At 42.6% G+C, this 20,973-nt stretch overlaps 1 protein-coding gene across 3 annotated transcripts in view; it reads left to right on the top strand.

Annotated features, from left to right (window-relative positions):
- The first annotated feature begins 12,285 nt into the window (after positions 1–12,285).
- The window catches only part of INTS6 (integrator complex subunit 6), a 44,211-nt gene continuing 35,523 nt past the window's right edge, over positions 12,286–20,973 (top strand). Inside the window, exons 1-4 of one of the 3 annotated variants that reach the window (XM_066989431.1) lie at positions 12,307–12,404; positions 12,764–12,849; positions 13,129–13,206; positions 13,911–14,060. In XM_066989431.1, the coding sequence (XP_066845532.1) occupies positions 12,778–12,849; positions 13,129–13,206; positions 13,911–14,060 (300 nt within the window). In that variant the 5' untranslated portion in view covers positions 12,307–12,404; positions 12,764–12,777. Of the gene's footprint in view, positions 12,850–13,128; positions 13,207–13,910; positions 14,061–20,973 lie in introns of all 3 variants that reach the window. The other 2 variants (XM_066989416.1, XM_066989423.1) reach the window with 2 other exon arrangements.

Below are 20,973 nucleotides of genomic sequence, written 5' to 3'. Positions count from 1 at the left end.
TATATGAAAGCTTTGAAGTATTTCCTTTTTCTTTTTTTTTTCCTGAAGTGTACAATTAAGAATGTGTCTAGGGAATATCAAAGAACATTTTCTTACAACTTGTGTCTTTTAATTATTTTCTTCAAGTTTCTTACCTCTACTACCAGTCATGTGGCCCAACAGTGGATGACAGGATGCTGAGCATATAAAAGTCTGGTTTGAGAAAACCAACTTTTTTTTTTTTTGATTGCTAATATTGAAAGTTAGAAGTAGAATGGTGGAATATTTTACAAAACAAAAAAACAAAAACACCAACCGACCAACTAAAACCAAACAACCACAAAACAAACAAAAAAAAACGGCAAAGAACTCTGGTACAAAAAGGTCCCAACAGTGCTATTGTGTTTTTGATAGGAAGTTTTATGAAGCTGAGCAGTTTTCTTGAAGTTGAACCACTTTGTAGATTACCTCTTACTGCAATTACACGGAAAGCTTCGAATTGTAAAAAAACAGCATCTGAGTCTTTAAAAAAAAAATAGGGAGACCTTCTCTAAAATGTCATTTTTTTTTCAACTCAAACCTGTAACAAAAGACTTATTTAAAAGCTTGTGGTTTCTGAACCAGGCTGGGTAAAGTCATCCTTTAAGTGGAAAAGGATTCCTGCAAAAACGTCCTGAGAGGCAGCTTATGACTCAGTACGATAGGGCTGTTTGTGGAGTTAAAAAAGCATCCCAGATCATCTAATCAAACTCTTTCATGTGTTATTCTGTGTAAATGTTATGAGTCACCTCCACTCTAGCAGGTAAGCCGGCATTTGTGGCCCTCACTGAAGCAAGAAGTTTCTCAGTCTATGAGCGTGTACGTACATCCCAGTGATGCTAGCTTCAGATGGCACTGTTGCAGATGGTGCTGTGGAGCATTTGGTTCTGATTACCTCATGGCCATTCCTGATCAGCATCTTTTTTATTCTAGATAGATTACAGCCGGAATATCTGATTGCCTTGGACATCTTGCACAGTTGTAGGCCCATATGTCTGTAGTCAGAATCTACAGAGTGCACTTTGATTTTGAAATGATAACCGTATCTAACTCAAATTTAGCTGCTTTGGGGAGATGTCCTTTGGAGAAGAGTGAATGCGGAAGCACTGGCCCGCTCCAGGGCAGACACCTAATGAGAAAATCTGTGAAAGTGGGAGCAATACTTTTTATTTTTAAAATAGCAAATGCTCTAGAGACAGAGGCCACACATGTTTGGAGAGGAAAACCAATTATTCAGTCATGTCCTCATCTGTAACTTGGTGACTTGTGTAAAAATACCATCTGACAATTACCTCAATGAAGACTCAGAAGAATTGTCTCTGTGAAGACTGAGGTGAATGTGGTGAATGTGCATCTTGTACCTCTGAAAGTGGATAAGGAAAGTCCAAATGGAGGGGAAAAAAAAAGTTGGCCCATTTGGTACCAACTGAAAAAAAAGTATGACACTCTCAGAAGTTTAGCCCCTGAGTTCAGGCTAACTGGCACCAGAATAGCCTCCATATGTAATATCAGAACAAGAAAATTTTCACACACAGAGGCTCTAAATGAGATATCAGTGTCAACAAGAAGGTGCTCAAAAGATTCCATGTGAGGGCAAGTGATGCTCTGAGGTCAAAAGAACTCATCTGCTGTGTTAGGTCAGCTCCCAGTAATGGGAGGGAACAAGGCAATAGTTATTTTTTACTGAACCATGGCAAGAAACACTGTAAAAATTGGCCATGCTAGTGCTGAAGTGTTCAAATGCGAAGACCTTGGATAAGGGACAGAGTAATTACAAACATGTAAAGACCCTCAAGTTGTAATGCGCCAGCCTTGGAAACAGGTTTCTTCATTTGAAAAGCCCCATGCATATGTATGTATGTATGCACATACCTAAACACATTGAAATGAAGAAACCTTTCCCAGAGGCCAGAGAGCCTGAGGCCATAACTGCAGCAATAAGTTTTGCTCCAGGATAGGTCCAGTTCTATTGGTTAATAAACCAGACCTTTTTTTTTCTTTTTTTTTATTTTTATTTTTTCCCCCCAAACCTTGCTCTTTTGGTTTTGTGCCTGTGTGGCCCAGCTAACATCACAGAACTAAATTTTCATCTTCCCCCAAGACAGTGTGATGATGTAAAACTGCCTGTGGGGAATGGTCCCTATTCCATCATGGAATCATAGGATGGCTTGGGTTGGAAGGGACCTCAAAGATCATCTAGTTCCAGCCCCCCATGTTTTTCTCCAGGCCATATCCAGATACCTTTTGAGAGAGTGCCAAAAGTCAAGTGCCAGAACTGCCAGGTAACGTGCCCACAGTTCAGTTTTAAGAGCTCTGCATAGCACTGCTGGAGCATTGGCCTCCGCAGTTTACCAGCATAGATCTAGATGATGAAACTCTCCATAGTTTTGGTCCCTCCCAACCCAGCAGTTTGGCCGCAGATACCCATCCACCATAGGAGGGGGGACCAGCAAGACATCTAGCAAAGTTTTTTGCAATCCTAGGCAGCTGCTCAGGAGCCTGAGTGCTCCAGGAGCACTTGTGTGGGTAGTCTTGAGTTAGCTCCTTCTCAGTGGCACACAGCAAAGCATGGGCTGTCCTCTCAAGCACTTTGCTGTGCGTATTCATGTTCTAGGAACTTCAGCATCTGGCTTGCAGAGTCCCCCTGTAGAGATGTCTGACCAGTCAGCGTTCAATTCCTCTGTTCCCTCCCCTGCGAGACGAATGCCAGATGTTAGGGACTCTCTTACCTCCTCTTTGATACAGTCCTGCCTGACACTTTTCTGCTCCCTAGTGCCGGCAATTGAAGAGAGAATAAAAACAAGGTAGGACAACTTTCCTGTGCACAGCTAGCTCCTGATCCGAATGGTGAGGAGGACAGAGGGGGTGGTTGTGCAGCTGCAGTGCAATATTACAGTGTGTACACATCACTACCCGGGGCTAATGATCTGGCACCAGCGCCTCAAAATCCTCTTGTAACACATTTGCCAGACACATAAAGGTGACAGTCAAAGATTTTCCTGACGTGGACTTTTCTAGGCATTTACCCCTTCCCCAGCTTGAGGGCTGACAGTGTGAGTTCTGGCTTGTATTTATAGCAGCACTTTTTCTTTGAATTATATTTTGATTCATTTCAGGGTTTTTTTATCCATGTCCTTTTTTGACTGGAAAAAAATGTAAGTATGCACATTTATGTATGTACACATAGATGAACATAAAAATTCAAGAGAATAAGGAAGAAATACCACTTCTGACCAGGCATAATTATTCTGAAGGGGAAATTATACACTTTTTGTGCCTTTTTTTTTTTTTTTTTTAAGTAAGAGGTGACATGCTGCCCTTAGTGCTGACTTGTAGCAGAAGAGATTAAAAATTCTTGGGCCATCAATAGCAAGAAATCACAGGGCTGTATTTACAGAGGTCATTAACTGTCCAGACATCTGTTGGGTAACAAATTCTGCTAAACATAGATCATGAAATGATTCTTGAATTATGCAGAGGGCAATTTCACAATCCAGAAAACAGAGAATTCAAGCGGAGAAAAAGCCATACAAGACCCTCTTATTGCCAGTTGGGGAGGAATTCACGATGATGTCAGAATTACAGGAAAGTTTGGTGCTAGTGACAGAGGTCTGCTGGATTGCTACCACCATGATAAGGAACAGCTTTAGATGATGGTCACAGTTACAGCTACATTCTCAACAAAGTAACTGATGTTACGGCAAAATCGGTCATAGTAATTAGAGGAACACTGTGATAAAGCTAGCTGGACAAAAGTAAAATTTGCAAATGTCTTAGTGAACACTGCTGTTAAACATGTTAGTACATGGGCAATAGATTTCAATATAAAAAAAGGACTTAGGAAATGACAAGCAGATGCAGCAATGGAAAAAAAAATGGCACTATGGTGGATTTGGAGCATTCCAAATGATAGATAATTAAAGCACAACAGATCTTAACTCCCCTTGAGAAAGGAATAGTGCCCCTTTCCCTGTAACGTAACTGCAGCAGCTGCTTGGGAGAAGATCACAAGTGAGCCCAGTTCTGCTGCACTGTACTGTAATTGGGTTAAAGGGCTGTCACTTACCTCTGAAATGAGAGCTCAAGTGATATCTGTCAACCTTTGGAAGCTTTTGCTGGATCAGGAGTTACTTATTAGCTGCTGCTGAAGTCAAGCACAGAGCACAACCAATCATCAAAAACACGGAGAGTGAAGACTTGTCAGGGCAAATTAGTAGTTTTGGCTTTTTTCCCTCAGCCAGCTGAGGAGAGGCATACTGAATATCTAAGCTGAAACACCAAGAAAAAATACTGTAACTTTTTCTGAAGGAAAAGGTAAGATAGAGAGGATCTGAAATGGAAAACATGAAGAAAAAAAAATGATCAAGGAAAATAAAATAAATCACAATACCTTGAAAATAGATGCAATGGATATAATAGTTAAAAGCCTGGATTTGCCTCCATTGCATTATTAACCTCCGTGTTCCTTCAAGACCACAGTTATATTGATCAGTGTTAGCTGTGCATTCACAACTCACATAACCCAGTCAAACATGAATGACTGTAACAGTATCGAGGCCCTCACAAAAGAGAAACAGCAGAAAACAGAAATACCTCAGGGGAGGGAAGGCACAGAAGAATCTCAGAGGAAACGTTAATTCATCACACAACCAGTGTACACAACATACTTTGCCAAAACTGGCGAAGGGTACGCTTAGCATCAGCCTGAATTATGGGATGGGCTTTCTTGGGCTTTTTGTTTTGGAACCGTGTTTGGAAAATAACCATAAACCGTATATTGACTTTAAAATGGCTTACCAACAGGAAAATATTAGAGCTGATCCTGAAACGGTCAAGGCTTTCCGATTGCAACATCGTGAAATTCAAAGCCATCTCCAACAACAAAAGAACCCATTGCTGACCAAACAGCACTGCTGGATGCAGACTGTTACTATGAAGAAGGGTTACACTTACAATGCAAGGTTCATTATAAGCTGGTCTCAACTCTGTTCTAAAATTTTCCTCATGAGAAATGCATTTGCGATTTCAACTCGGTAAGAATTATCCTTTTGTACTTTTCAAAGCAATGCTTTAAGTGTCTTTCCTTCCCATTTGAAATACTTCTACAAGACGCTTCTTTTTCTGCAAGTCAGTACAAAGCAGATTTGCCCACCGTGGCATCCATTTGACTTCCTTGTGCAAGACTCTGGACCTTTTAAACAAGTAGGTCTTACGTCAGGGCTTCAACGTGCATGTAAAAACAGAAATAAAACCCCTCTCCTTTCATTTCAACTGTACCTTTTGAATAACATGCTCAGCACATAGTCCCAAATGTCTAGCCAAAGGTGCTAGAAGTCAGAGAACGCAGATGAACAGATTTCTTCCTTGGATGAGAAGCTTTTTATATTTTTATCAGGTTTATTTTACTGTAGAAGACCTATGTCTGTGCTTTATAGAGGGCTTTTTTTCAGATTTCCAATTATCTGCTTGTTGGGATTTGATACGTTTTCATTAATTGCTAAATGGCAAAAGACAGACCAAGAGGTATATATTCCATCTGACACCAGTCATGCCAGCTGCCTTGCGGAGAGCAACCAAGCGCATCTTTCTTTTACAGTGTTGTGATTTTGGGCAAAAGATGGCAAGGCATAATAATCGCATTTAGAGTAAAGGCTGGATAATAAACTTCTACAGCATGGCAATATTTTAGAGAAAGAGCTCCCAGCTCTCAAATACCACATGCAGGTGTGCTACCTCAGTGGGAAACATTTTAGGGATGAATGAGTAACTCTGCCCTCTTGTTTACTAAGACTATACCCATTATATTCGCCATTAAAAATAAATAATAATAAAAAAAATACGTCTTGCCTCTCTGGGAAGTGCTTGTAGAATATCTTTTAGCTGTAACCACTTTATGCTACAAGCTGCCTGTAGCTGGAATTGGTGTCCCTTAACCACTCGATTAGTTAGATAAATTCTGCACGCCTGTGTCTGGGATCCATGGTAATAGAGTTACGTTGCTATGCTATGAAATGTGCAGGAGGGTCCAACCCTTCAGAAAGGATATGATTTCCGGGGCTACTGAAACTTTGCAATGAAGGCAAGAAAGAATGCTTAAAGGAACAAACAAAAGAAATCTCTGGAACGGTGACAAGTGGGATCACGCAGATCGGTGGGTACGGGCAGGGCACTAACCTCCCAGGGAAAATTTCCTCCAGGAAGATTTAGCAGCTCTCTGAAAAATTGTTTAAAAATGGTGTTGTGGGGGAAGATTATCCTAGTTCTGTTCCTGACATCCTGAGGAGAGCCTACATGGCAACACCGTGTGTTGCATGTATTTGTGCGAAGGGCTGAATTAACCCGTTAGGGTACACAGAGGAGCTTTCAGCCCGGACTGCAAAAGTGAGACGAGAAACCCAAACACAACCAGGATGGACTGCTACAAGCAATCTCCCTCGAACTGCCTGACTGATGTAACTATTATCTCTGGCCACACTGATGACAGGATTTTTACTTCCCTGGCATAATAAGCAAAGGTCTCCTCAGACCTGTTGTTCTAGCGAATGCAGAAGCCTCCTCCCGTTTTCATGGCCTGGGGAGAAGAGGGAAGATGAGAAGTCTGTACCTGTATTTCCCTGGGCACTCTGGTATTAGCAGGAATCAAGTGGACTGCTGCTGCCTGCTGCTACCAGCATCTCAGGGATGGAAAATAAGTTTAAGAAGAAAGGAGGGGAAAAAAAAAAGGTAAAAATACCTTAGCTTTTATATGCTAGAGAGCGTTTTCTGTTCTCTTTGGGTCTTGACACTGCCAGCTGAAATACTCAAGAGACAGAATAAATTTAAAGGCTCAGAGCTGAGACAGGTTTTTGTTCTTGACCAAGATCCTACCTTAAGCGAAAGGAGCAATGTAAAACATCAGGAAGGATATATGAAGACTGTAACTCTATTTGAATTCTTATACGCACTACCTTATTAAAACTGTAATTTTGCAATGTTTGTTTTAAGCAGTTATCTCCACGTTAAATTTAATATTCCCTCGCAGTACCAAGTAGAAAAGGTCCTGCTCTGTTAAACACTGTTAAATACATATGAAGACAACACACTGCCTAGAAGACCTTTCAATCTAAGGCCAGTAATACCAAAGGAAAAGCGTGTATCAAATATACAGTTTAATTTGATTTTTATCTTTCTCTTTCTCTTCTATTCAGGTGCCTTCCAACCTCTCAATCATTAACTGACTGACTTCTACTGTCACAGCACAGATGGTCCTCAAAGAGATTAGTTTTTCCTCTGAAAATAATCTTACCATGCACTTCTATCATAACGTACTTTCCAAGAGCTTAAGTACTTCACAAATATTCATGAACTTCATCTCTCAGTGCCCACATTCATCCCGGACATTTAGAAAACAAACTACTTCAAACTACTATAATCCCGGTTTCCTTGCAAGCCCACATTAGCTATGCTGCCCCTGGATGGCACACCGCTGTTCGCTGTGCTTCCAACTACTGAGCCAGAAAACAGCAAGGGATTTGGATGGCTGAAGCAGTGGTGGGGAATACAAAAATCCCTGGGAAGCTTCAAAGGATATCCTCTGGGTTTCCCGATCTCCAGGCAATGAAAATGAGGCTGTCTTTGAAGATGGGCCAACAGAAGCCAGAAAGCAGCTTCTTTTAGGGGTCATCGTTCTGCAAAGCGGTGTAGTTTCACTGTGTTCTGGTGCTGGGAAAGCCAAAGTACAGACTTCTAAAAGGTGCTAGACAGTTTCAAAGGCAGGCAGCTGCCTCTGCAAATTTTAGAAGAAAAAATGGGCAAAGTCCTAGAATACACATAAAAATTTGAGATCCAGTTTTCTCAATGTCACTTTTCCGAAAAATTTTGAGGGTTACATCTTATGTGATACCTGTCTTCTCAGTAATTACTCATCTAGGATACTCATCTAGGATATACTAGGATACTAGTAATTACTCATCTAGGATCTAATCATACTAGGAAGAGTTCTATACATTTATCTAAGCTACCTGAATTACAGGACGAAAGCGGTTTCCCTTTGGTAACAATTTCAGGGAGAGCAAAAAAAGGTAGGGTCAAAATCACTGAAGAGAAACTCATGAAAAACAACCCCAAACCACAATTTAAGCTCTCATTTATTCAAGTCCAAAACAAGTGGAAAATAATATTTTATTTATGGAGAAAGGAAATAACTTGAATGCACAGAACTTGGCTAAAGGAAGGCTAAAAGGAATAGGAAACAGGTATTAAAAAATAATAAGTAATACTTAGAATGCTATGTATATATATGTATATACACTAGTGATGAACAGTATAATAAAATTAACCAATGGAAAATTTAAGACTTTTAAGCATGGAAAAAAATAAAAAAATGTTTAATGGTGACAATCTACAAGGCTATGGAACGGAATTCTCATGGGGGCTCTGAAAAATTTACCTGTGTCACTAGAACCTGGGCTGACCAAGATCTTTGTATCTTTGTGAAACAATTTTGTCTGAAGGAGAAAGCCAATTAAAAAAAAATAATAATCAAAGCTAAACTGCCAATTCTAGTTCAGGCCTGTGGTTCAGGACAAAATAAGCCTAACACTATCTGGTAATATAATTTCATGGCTGTCAACTGGGAGAAGCTGTTGTTTATCTTCAAGACAAAAAAAAAATGATGATAACAGTAAATGACACCAAAGTTGTTTTTTAAAATGATGGGGTTTTTTTCAGGCACATTTCTATCCTCATATTTTGCTTTATTGAGTTAGAATTAAATTTTAAGTGAAATTTGCACTTTTACTACTGTCTTATCTGTCCTCAAATGGACAATGCCCACTCTGAAGATCAGAAAATGGGTGTTCTTAGATATAGATTTATGTTCAAGCTCCCTCATGGATGCATGAAAAATAACAAACAAAAATTGTGTATGAAAGAATCCTTTGCAGGATATATGCAGGAATCCTTTGTAATTATCCTTTGCATTATCAATACAGCAGAGGTATTCCTTCAGACAGAACCATGCTGAAATAATTCATCTAGATTTAGGAGAAAAGATAGAACTGCCTCATTTAGCCTGTACAAGGGGTATAATTTTGCCCACCATGTAAAAGGGCTGAAACCAAAACCGCATCTGTTTTCAGTGATAGTCTCAAGCTCTCTCCCTGCTCAGCTGCATCAGCTCTCCCAGTAATGAGCATAAGCACTAATATCACTGGGTTTTGTTCCTTCATAGCAAATCCCTTGTACAGATTTATAAATGTGGCTCTGATGGCAGCACTAGCCATTATGACTCTCGCATTAAGAGGCTGATACAGACTTAGGCTTGGGTTGATTATCTTTCTTTGAAAGAATCTTTCTCAATATTAATCAAATTGGCCAGCTCCCAGCAGAAAAGTACTAATGCCTACCACAGACGACACAAAACCAGCCTTGATTCTGCCCTATAGGGGATCTAATATGGATCTAATATAACATGCACAGGAGCAGGAAGAACTGAATGTTCCAAATGGCTTCAAAGATAATAGCAAAAAGAGAGTATGTACAGAATTCATAAAGTGTTTTTGCTTGTATAAATCCCATTGGAGCTGCATATAAGTTTTGTCGGTGGGATTCCTTTATCAGTGATGATCCCTGGACTGAGGGGACTAGGAGTAGGATAGGCCCAGGTGCTTCGGTCCCAACTTCCTCTCACGTTGGTGAGAAAAACACGGTGTGCCTACTGCATCCACTTTTCAAGGTCACTCCAGAATTCAAGCTGGTTTATGACTTATTCTACCACGAAGAGTTAATGCCTCCCTCCCTCTCTTCCCGCCCCCCCTACTGGCAACAAACAGAAAAATTAAAAATTCCAAATGACCTTCCAGGATTTACGTGAAGTCTCCATGTCCCAGGCTGCCTTTCACAACATTTTCCTAGTAAGGCAAGTGCTCTGAAATGCCTTTTTTTTTTTTTTTTCCTGCACTTTGGAGAAGGCTACATTCCAGAAGTTTCCGATTTTTAGAATGCTCTCCAAGAAGATGGACGCTTCACACATGAAAGAGGTGCTCGTTTATTAGGCCAGTCAATGAAACATCAATGATATTACAAATAGGAGAGAAGATGGCATGTCTAAAGAACATGCCTGTCTAAGAGATTTAAAAGGAAGCCAATTAAGAGGCCAACATCATACACTCACTCAACATTACTCCCCAAAGGAGCTACAAATCCCAAGGCATGACTTGTTAAAGTAGCATCACGGCCTTTACTTAACAACTCGAATCCCACCACCTTAGGGAGATAATTACTAGTCTAGCAGTAGGCAACCTTGCTGACCTCCTCAGGAGCTGCACACCTGACAGAGAGCCAGAAGATGCATGTGGAGAGCCGAGGGGAAGAAAGGCGTCCCAAAACACAGTTGGAGACAACAAGAGACTGTTCTACGAACACTCTCCAACAGACGAAATATTTTACTGCATAATGGGGGCTGGCATGCAGCTGGATTCCAGGGCAATCCAGCAACGTGGCCTCGGCAGCACCTGCTGGTTTGCTTCCTCTAACAGCAGGGGCTCAGATTAACCAGTAGAACCTGGACCAGCACAGCCTTGCTGTCAGTCACAAGACACAGCCCCACTACTGGAGCTCTAAAATTGAATGGCTGGAAAGATGCAAGCGGCTTCAGACTCACACAAGCTTGGCCGGGCTTATTACTGCCCGCAGGATCCACACCGAGTACTCACAGCAAAGGATGTTGCTTCTGAAGAAACGTAGTTGTCATAACTTGCCTGTACCCACTCCAAAAATCAAGTTTCATTCCCAACTCCCAAAGTCCTTCAGAAGGACTCCGAGGGGTGACCTGAGATAAAAGCAAGCATCCCTGGGGTTGCTCCAGCGCCTCAGAATGGATGGCGCAGGCCACAGATGCCAACGGGCAAGCCAAAATACCACGTTCACAGGCCTAAGAATGCCTACAAAACTGCAATGGAAACATGATTCCACCCCTCTCTCTCCAGCCTTCCTAGAAACTAAATGCTAATCTTTCATTAGTCTTAAAGAAAAGAAAAAAAAAAGCCAAAAACAGCTCTTGCCTAACAAGACAGAAATGTTGCCTGGAAGAACAAAATGAATCAAACCAGGACACTGCCAATTTTATCTTGAGAGAGGGAGCACAGTGGCTTCATACCTTCGAGAGCAGTGGCTGTGGGAGCACATCAGCTGGATCGGGAGAAAAATATCAGGCAGATAGGATGCGGAGCAATCCCCTGAACAGATTATGCTAAAAAATGGCTCTGGAGTTAGAGCTTGAAGGCTAGTGGAGCAGAAACGGCAGAGACTCAATTGTTGGGGAAAACAAGCAAACAAAAACCGAGGACAGATCTTCATCGTTAATTGGTTGGAAACGCTCCACAATTATATGATTTATAGGAAGTAAACTCGGAGTGCCTGAGCACGGATCAAAGACATGTTAGCGTTAATTTCTGCCTGCACGTAGGGGAAAAGGTCACAGCGAAGGCCGGCCAATTTTTAAAATTTTTTATTTATTTATTTTATACAGAAAGATCAGACCGAGTCTCTCGGAATTCACTGTCGGAGCACCCGCATGGCGAACCCAGTGGACACGTCGGGCTGCCAGAGGCTGAACTTTCCCTGATAAATGAGCCCCCCTTCAGCCAGGCCGGCAGATTTCAGCCCGACTTTGGGTTTTCTGCCTCGGCCTCCTGTCCTGAGGGGCAGTTTGGGGATCAGCGCGGTGCACGGGGCCTTTCCTTCCCCCCGCAAAACAGACATTAAGAGGGGGGAAGCGCTGCCTCAGGGGACGCCTCGCAGCCCCTCAGCGGGAGCAGGGCTCCCCCCCCCCTCAGGCGGGGACCTTCCCTCAGCCTCAAGGAGAGCGGCTCCCCACACACTGTGACTCACCCGCCCGCTCCCGGCGGGGACAAGCCACCTCCCTGCCCTCAGCCCCGCCGCAACCCCCCCGCCGCCATTTTCTGACGAGCGACACCCCCCGCCCAGCGTCCCCCCCCCCGCCATTTTCTGACGAGCAGCGCCCCCCGGCCCGCACCCAGCGCCCCCCCCCCGAACCGCCGCTACTGCGCATGCGCGGCGGCGCCGCTCGGGCCCGCGCTCCCCCACAGCCCCCTCGCCCCGCCCACGATTTGAATATGCTAACGAGGCACCGCCCGGCGGCCCTATGGCGGGGCCGGGAGGCCGTCACGTGGGGCGGGGACGTGTCCTCGGGGGGCGCGGCCAGTCCTGCCCAGGCGGCTTTAAAAGCGGGCGGCGAGCGAGGCAGCGCCTCAGTCAGAGCGAGAGGGTGGCGGGGGGCGGCGGGGCTGCGGCTGCTCCGCCCGAAACTTCGGAGGGGCGGCAGCAGCAGCAGCAACAGGGGGAGGGGAGGGCGGAGGAGGAGGAGGAGGACGAAGGAGAAGAAGGTGGCGGCCGTGGTGGTGGTGGTGGTGGTCGGGGCGGCGGCGGGGGGGAAGGTCAGCAGCGGCGCAGCCCTCCCCGCCGCTCCCTCATGAGCCAGCCCGTGCTGGGCTGAGCAGGCCCCGCACACAAAGGAGGGCAGGGCAGGCAGCGCTGCCCCCCCCCCCCCCTCCCCGGGAGAAGGGGCAGCGGGGAGGCGCCCTTCCCCGTGCACAGCACTCACGGCCACTCACTGCTCCGTCCCCTTCCTCCTCTTCCTCCCCCCAGCCCCTCGGTTCTCCCCCCCAGCCCCCCCCGCCCCGTCCATGTAGCCGCCCCGGCCGCCGGCCCCTCCGCACTATGCCCATCTTACTCTTCCTGATAGACACGTCCGCCTCCATGAACCAGCGCACCCACCTGGGCACCACCTATCTGGACATAGCCAAAGGCGCTGTAGAGACTTTCATGAAGGTACCGGCTCCAGGAGGCGAGAGAGAGAGAGAGCGAGGAGGGGAGAGAGAAAGGGGGGGGGGGAGGGAGAACGGGGGGGGGGCTGCGGGGGGCGAGGGCGGCGGGCGGCGGTGTGCGGGCACCCAGGGGAGGGAGGCAGGGAGGGGAGGGAGGAAGGGCCGGGGATTTGGGGGGGTGGGGGGGGTCTCCTGCACCTCCGCCTTCCTCCTCCTCCTCCTCATCCTCTTCCTCCCGCCTCACCCTCTGCTTTGTGTCCCCCCCCCCCCCCATGCACCGCAGCTCCGAGCCCGGGACCCGGCCAGCAGGGGAGACAGGTACATGCTGGTCACTTTCGAGGAGCCTCCCTACGCTATCAAGGTAAAACCCCCGCTAATCCCTCCCTTCCTCCTTCCTTCCCTTCCCTCCCCGGCCTCCTTCCTGCCCCCTCGGCCGGGCCGGGCAGCGGCGGCTCGGCGCACGCACGGGCTCTGGCAGCGGCAGCGCTGACATCAACATGGCCGACATTTTATTATTTTTTTTTCCTTCCCCCCCCCCCCCCACACCCCTCCTCTGTCCCTCCCCTGTGTGGTTTGTGAGCAGCAATGAACTGTGGGGGATATTTAATTCAAGTTGGGAGAAGTGACAGCAACTCCGAGGAGAGTTTGTGGGGGGGGGGGGGGAAGGTGGGATGAGAAGAGGACGGAGCTTCCCTCTGTCCTGTCCTTTCGGGGGGGGAAACAAGGCAAGGGGGTGGCGGGGCTGCATGACACAGGGCCGTGAACCTGTTGGAGATCACTTCAAGGCTGGGCAGAGGAGTTCAGATAGCTGCGAGGTTTATTCACGGGTGGCTTCACAGAAATTCGCCCTTTGGAACATTAGATAGATGCGGATCATGAAGATTTTAAACTATTTTCAGGCTTTCTATAATAGCATTAAATACGCGTAACTTCCAAGGTGTTTTGCATGCCTTTCTGCTGAGCTGCATGCAGCTACAAAGTGTCTTGCTTAGTTGCTGAACAGAAAACCCTGAGCCTTTACAAAGCTTCTGTCTGAAGAATGTCTTCTCACGTTTCTCTTTTCAGGCTGGCTGGAAGGAAAACCATGCAACGTTTATGAATGAACTGAAAAACCTTCAAGCTGAAGGACTTACGACTCTTGGCCAGTCCCTAAGGACAGCTTTTGATTTATTAAACTTAAATAGATTAGTAACTGGCATAGACAACTATGGGCAGGTAGGTTGACTGTTAATAGGTGGAAAAAACATAAAACACAAGCTTCCCAGAGACAGCTATTAACTAAATGTCCAAAGAGGCATCTTCATGGAATTCGTGATGTGGGGTCTTCTTCAAAAGTAAGCAGAGATCAGATAGTTTGAAGAAGTGTAGCTGCTGTGTATAGTTTTGTACCCAACCGTTTATTTTCCCCCCAGTTACTTAGTTCTTAAACTGTGATGCAGCCTCCAAGTTGATCTTCCCAGTTAAACTTTGTAATTTTTTTTCCAGCAAGTCTTGTGTTTCAGAACCTTAACTGATGAGCCTGCCGGGGTCATGAAAACTTGGCTTTATGTATACAGTGCTGTATGATCAATTAAGCACAGTTTGGGAGATGAGCTGTTTTTCGAGCAGCACTGCACATTCCAAAAGTACTGAGCAGAGCATACCTTTTTCAAAACATTTTCTTTCTAATGAGATTACTACAACTTTTCTCTGAATACCTGTATTTTCATAAACCTGCATGTTGTATCGAGCCTTGAGGAGCTGTGCTTTTCTAATGTCTGTGTTGCAGCTGTCCCTTTAAAGCAGGACTTCTTTTTGGGGTGGGCCAGCATTCTCTTGCTCAGTAGTGAGTTGCTATAAGCCAGTGACTATAGGTTAAATATGCACTTTAGGAAGAGTATCCAGTACTTTCTGGCACTGGATCAAACCCTGGATTTGTTATGCATAAAGCACATTATTAGTATTGGGCAAAGTATATCATGTTTTTTTCACATGGGGCATGCGAACTTGAATCTCCCCTTTCCTTTTTTTTTCATGTAATGCATCATCTGCTATCTGAGGATTAGTTACTGCTCTTGGTATTTAACGTGGGAATGTGGTTGTGAAAATAAGCCCCCTCTTTCCCCCTTCCCTTTCCAGTCTGAGCAGAGTTTGTGATAACATGCCATGTTTGTTTGGGAAGGAAATTTCTCTCTCTCTCATGTTGCATTGTATGGCTTTGCCACTAGGTGATCAAGTGAGTCTAAACATTTTTAAAATGCCAGTTTGGTGATGAAACTTAAAAAAAAAAAAAAAAGTGCTAGTTCCACACATGGCTATTTTTTTGTCTATTACCATCTGCTGTCCTCTTGTACATCTGTGTGCTAACCTTTCCCATTTTATGACATTTTTCTTTAGTTACGTGAGCTATGTGAAGCTTTTTAGAACACTTACCATTGTAGGCGCATACATGAAATACTTGCTCTTTACCACTGCTCCTGCTAGTGATAATACAGTATTCAAACCCAAGTATTTAAACTTGCTCTGAGTGAAGCTGTGCTCAACAGCCCTGTCAAGTAGGCAAGATGACTTGTCACAACTCTCTTGACTAGTTAGTTTTCATTATTGTGGGCTGCTGCTGTTTTGTCCATCGAGCAATTCTTGTCCGGTCTGTTTTGGTTACCAATCTCTCTCAGCTTGAACCCACCATGGTTATGCATGCTGTTTGCTCTGTCCGCATGTTGAACAGACTGCTGGAGAGGTGTTCAAATGCTCAGTCAAGTGACTGAATAGAACTTCTGCCTTCTTTCAGCGTCTGCAAAATTAGATGGATGTGTTGTAAGTGCCAGATCATCTGCTGCCGAAGTCTCTGGTTCCCATTCTGGCTCTACTGATCAAAGTAGCGGATTATTCAGAAATAAAATTAAATTCTGGAGCACTTAACTGATCCATCAGCACTCACAGGATGAGATCCAGGGCAGTTAACTTGCCTCATATTCACATTGGCCTTTGAACAATGTCAAAATCCGTTCTTAAATATACATGGTATGAGAAACTTACAAATTCAGGGTAATAAAAACGATCAGAATGCTCAGTTACATTTGAAAATATTTTACTCAGATTCACTTCTTAAGCAGTTTAAAATATTAAGTCCACAGAACAACTGAGTAGTTTATTTCAATACAGCAGATGTTTGAAGAGTGATTATCTCAGAGTGGGAGGAGCAGATAGTTTTAGAAAATGCGACAGATTATTTTAGGTGTGGTATTACATGAAGTAATAAATCTAAACATTTATTAAGCTTTTCTCTGAAAAAATTATCTGGCTTAATATCTTTTCACTAACACGCTTGGTTTTTGGTTGCATTGACGAGCTTCTAAGGTATTTGCTAAGATCCATTTGTTTCACATGTGGATTGTTAAACATATGTGAAAATGACAAGACATGATACAAACTCAGTGGGATTGCTTGGTTATGTCCTCCAGCAGCGCCATGTCTTGTCCCCCTGCTAACTTTGAACTGTTTGTTTAAATGGCAGTGTAACTCACTATACTTGATTCCTTTCAAAGTAGACCAGAGTTCTCCATCAGCTCAGCTCCTGAACAAGAGTGGTGGCTGAACAGTCATTCTGAAATTGAGGAAAATCTCCTGCTTCATATTTTCTTGCAACACTGACATTCATATTTTTAACATGAATGTTTACTGCTGTTACTTTTTTAGTAAATACGTACTGAGTTGGTAATGATTGAGTGTACAGCTACATTAGCTGATTACAATATCTCATTCAGATCTTAAAGGGGCACTGTCAACATGTTTAGATTATCAAGAACCTGGAAGATTTTTTCATAAGGTGTTTCGGATTAGTGCTATACTATTTCTCTCTAAACCCTTTGTCTTACCTAGGATTTTTTTGATCTACATTTTTGATGTTTTTTTGTCAACAGCGGCAGTAAAACACACAAAAGGAAAATAATTTGACATTCTTAAAGGTCAGCTTATTAGGATTTTAGAGAATATATATATTTTAAGGTGACTATTCTTTCAATTTTTACAGCACTTTCAGGTGCATAAATTCTGTGTTACATTGCTTGAATCTGTGTACTGCGCTATGTGCTGATTACGATAGCAGAAGAATGAACCTTCAAATAAGGTGTCAGCTTTTTGTTTGCTAAAAATAGTGGTCCTCTTCACCTTCTGTGTTTTTACAGAAAGCTTTGGAAGAAACACAGGATTTGGATGTGTTCAGGAAGAATGCAATTTAAACATGCCAAGTTCAGTAAACTCACAGTCATATCACATAAAACACTTTATTGGCTCAGTTTGCACTTAGCTAATTGACTTTGCCATATTTTCCCCAGTTCAGCTTCCCCATTATTTCAGGTAGTCTGCAGTACCAAACCTGTTACTAGCAGGTTTTTCATCCTCTTGGAATACACTCCTAAATCTCATAGATCTGGCTTGTTCAGCAGCATGTGTGTAGTCACAATTTAACTGAGTGTTTTTGAGTGAGGCAAATTAATGCAGCTTGTTAGAGTTAATGGAAGGGTTAAATACTAATAGATGTTTCTGGAATTATTTTTTTCTGTGTAAACAGAAAACATGAAGGTGGCTATTATGTAAGACAGTAAAATGTAAACAAGTAGCTGTATGTAACCAACTATCTACTTCAGTTACTTGCAGTCTGTAGTGAAGTTTCTAAGAATGAGCTATAAAACTAAGGTAGGTAAAAATGTATCACTGGAGTTTTGAAACTTATATGCAAAGAGCCATTGTAGCACTACCAAAATGAATCTGATTGATGGATGTCGGAAACTGCTAAAACTCTGGTTAACTGAAACCCTGTGTGTTTCACCTTTTATTTGTATAATGAAGGTCTCTTAGTAGATTTTTGTGTGCAGTATTGCATCAACTGAGGCTTGAGAAGATAAAATTGGAACCTACTAGTGCTTATTGGAATGGATTTTCAGAGTGGTTGCGTTGATGTATCAAGCTATTTTTCCAGTTTTTCTCAGGATGAAATTTCATTTTAATATTGCCAGTAGAAACAACTCTTTTCAGTAGCAGAAGCTTTTTGTGTGCTTTTTATCTAAATAGAGCATCTTGCACGTTTTTCAGAATCGTAAGTATTGATACAGTAAAACTGGCTTAGAGGTGAGTTGGTCTTGTTAAATATATTGCAACAAAAGCACATGCTAACATAATTGTTTTGAAACAAAAGGCCAACTGTGATGCTTCTGTAATCCAAGGGGACTTGAGATAGGTATTTTTCATTTGCAGTGTTGGGAAAGGTACACTCTGTATTTAAAGTAATAGCAGAAGTACTTTTTTGATGACTTACCAAGGTGTGCCCAGTCTTGGTGAGAGCCTTTTTTTGGCAGCATATTTCACATATGTGAAAAGTGAAACAAATCTTGAAGCAAACTAAAATCCAAATGGAAATCAATTGATTACGGGTATTTTAAGACTTCAGAAATATGCAAAAGGCTAGAAAGACCTATTTCTGACCTGGAAGTTGAAAGGTGTCCTGCATTGGACGACTTTTTTTTTATATTGCTTTGCTTTCCGAAGGTTTTAGTCACACCATATATGACCGTCAAACAATCTTAATTTTAGGCCAACTGCTACTTTATAGTTCTCTGAATATATGATTAGACTAATTTGTAGCTACAGTATTGCTGATATGTTCACACAGTAAAGCTTAGCGTTGGTCTCTAGAGATCAGAATGTTTTGCTATAATAGACTAAATACTGTAATATTCCAAATACATGTAGATAGCATGCTTAGGAGATCAATTCTAATTGTGCTTTTAGGCACACTTCAGCTTTGGTTTTAAGTCACACGTAGTAGACTCCTTGCTTATATGCATATTTACATCTAAGATACACTGAGCTTTAAAAAACAAAACACCCATAAAAAAAATTGTCCCCAATATTTGTATATGTTATGCTTTGTGTGATGTGTTTTGAGCAGTTCTATATTCGGATTGTTTTTTGAGGATTGTTACTGGAATTCCTTGCTTTCAAAAGTCAAAATCCTTCAAGCATGACTTTTGGCTTGGCGTTCTGGGGCCATAAACACTGCACTGGAATGGCCTGTGTTGAGCGTGCATCCAAATTTGGAACCAAAGTTTAGATTAGTGTTTCCTGCTTTGTCATGCTGGCGTGGTTGCACAGGCAGTTTGCTTTTCATGTTGGTGGAGGCGGAGGTTTGCACCCCTAGTGCAGCACTCCAATCCTCTTTTTTCCCCCTGCCCCAACAAAACTAAATGGGAAAACTTCAGGCAACAGAAAACAACGTAACAAGCTGAAGCACGGCAATAGCAGAAATACGTAAGAAAGGATTATTTGTAGTTGCCTATTTTCTATAGAATAGAAATGGTCTTAATGTAAACTTAAATGCCTGTTATGTCAAAGGTCTATATGTGAAGTGCTGATGAAAGTCAATCCTTCTCATGTGATGCATGATGAAATTAAGAATACTGCTTCCTAACTTACACTTCTTAGGCCATAGCTTACAAACCTGACATCTTGTTCGCTGTTGAAATGTTTTAATTTTTAGGTAGCTTTGTTTCAAGGTATCCTTTAATGAGAGCTACGCTGTTTTTTTTTTTTCCCCACATTTTCCACATGTGAGGTGGAACTGCGTTGCTTTCAGCCGTCCCATACCAACCAAGTTCATTGAGCCTCAAGAGTAATAATCACATCAAACTTTGATGTTATTAAAGTCACTTGTCTAATTCTAATCCAATACACTTTTAAAGAAGAGACAAAAATTTAAAATACAGTACTTTGTGTAAGCTTGTTTTTCCTGACCAAAATGATCTCATCCATCTGTTTCATTAGCAGAAAGAAGTGAGATACATCCCTATGTTCTGAATATCAAGTATGCTTTGGCCACTTTGGTTCTTTAAGTGCTTTATTTTCAATAAATCAGTTCTGGAAGGGCCAGTACCACAACATGTCTGCAGTGACTTTGATTTTTAGGGATCAGGTGGGGGCAGGCTGCCAATGCTTAAGCAGCTGATACAGCTTTCCGTCTCAGGCTGATACTTGGCCTCACTAAAAAGTCAGCAGAGAAAGTCGGAGGACAGTTTGGAGTTGCAAAATTGTATCTCTTGCCTTTTTACCTTGAGCAGTGTAACTGCCTCTGTTAGTCACAGACTCCCTGAATATGCTAGCTTTCTTATTTAGGTGTTTAAAGGTATGTGTCCCATAGTTGAAGTATTCTTTTTTTTTTTGAAATGTTTGCAGGTGGTAAATGGCAGCCACTTGTCAGACTTGTCAGGAATGTGAATTAAATACATATAGATACAGAGCCAGGAGTTTTTTTTTTTGTGAAGCACAAGTATTTTTATTTTCCCCAGTGTTCCTGTTATATTTATTCTTTTTAAATTTCACTTTTTCTTACTGCATAGTTATACTCAGTCTCGGGGTTCTGTTGTAGACAGTCTGTACCTCTGAAGCTTGAAGGGAGAAGGGAAGAACTGTGACTTGTTGTGCATCTGACTTTGACTGAGACTCAGTTGAAACTAGTCGTGTTGCTTGAGAGTCCTGCTTGCTGTTGCTTTTTTTCTTTTTGCAGTGTGTTTTGTGCCTGTAACAACATAGTGAGTCCTTTAGTTCATAGAGTATGTCTGTATCTGCAGCTACCGCTTGAACATATTCATATTTGCACTTCATGTTGTGTTTTTTAGCATCATACTGTGTGGCCCTTTATTCAAGTTGTTTTCATCTGTTTATGCAACAGATTGGAATTTCATGTAATTTGTGAGCATTAGAATCTGGCTAATACAGATCTCCACGGCGTGTGCAGTTTGCATTGTGTGATTGTGGTGCTAATTTTAATTGTCCAAAGTGTGCGCCAGTCTCATTTCAAGAAAAACTACTTCAGATAGGAGATGGTGGTTGTGTGTATGTAGGATAAATCTTATGTATTAGAAGATCCTTGCTTGTTTTTCTTAAATGGAACTAGCCAATGAACTATTAGACATTTCTGATGATCCTGTAGTATATTGCTGTCTACAAACAGTATCAGGTGTTCATGAAATATTTTGGATATATTAACTTGTTTTTACTGGTATAATTCCAAATATTGATAGCAAATATTTGCTTTGTTATTGCTTCTATACTTCATCTTAAAAGGTTAAGATGGAAGGGATGTATTTAATCA

The sequence above is a fragment of the Anser cygnoides genome, chromosome 1 (genome assembly GCF_040182565.1).
Source record: "Anser cygnoides isolate HZ-2024a breed goose chromosome 1, Taihu_goose_T2T_genome, whole genome shotgun sequence".
In the NCBI taxonomy this organism is placed as follows: Eukaryota; Metazoa; Chordata; class Aves; order Anseriformes; family Anatidae; genus Anser; species Anser cygnoides.
This window is presented reverse-complemented; position numbering and strand designations above follow the sequence as displayed.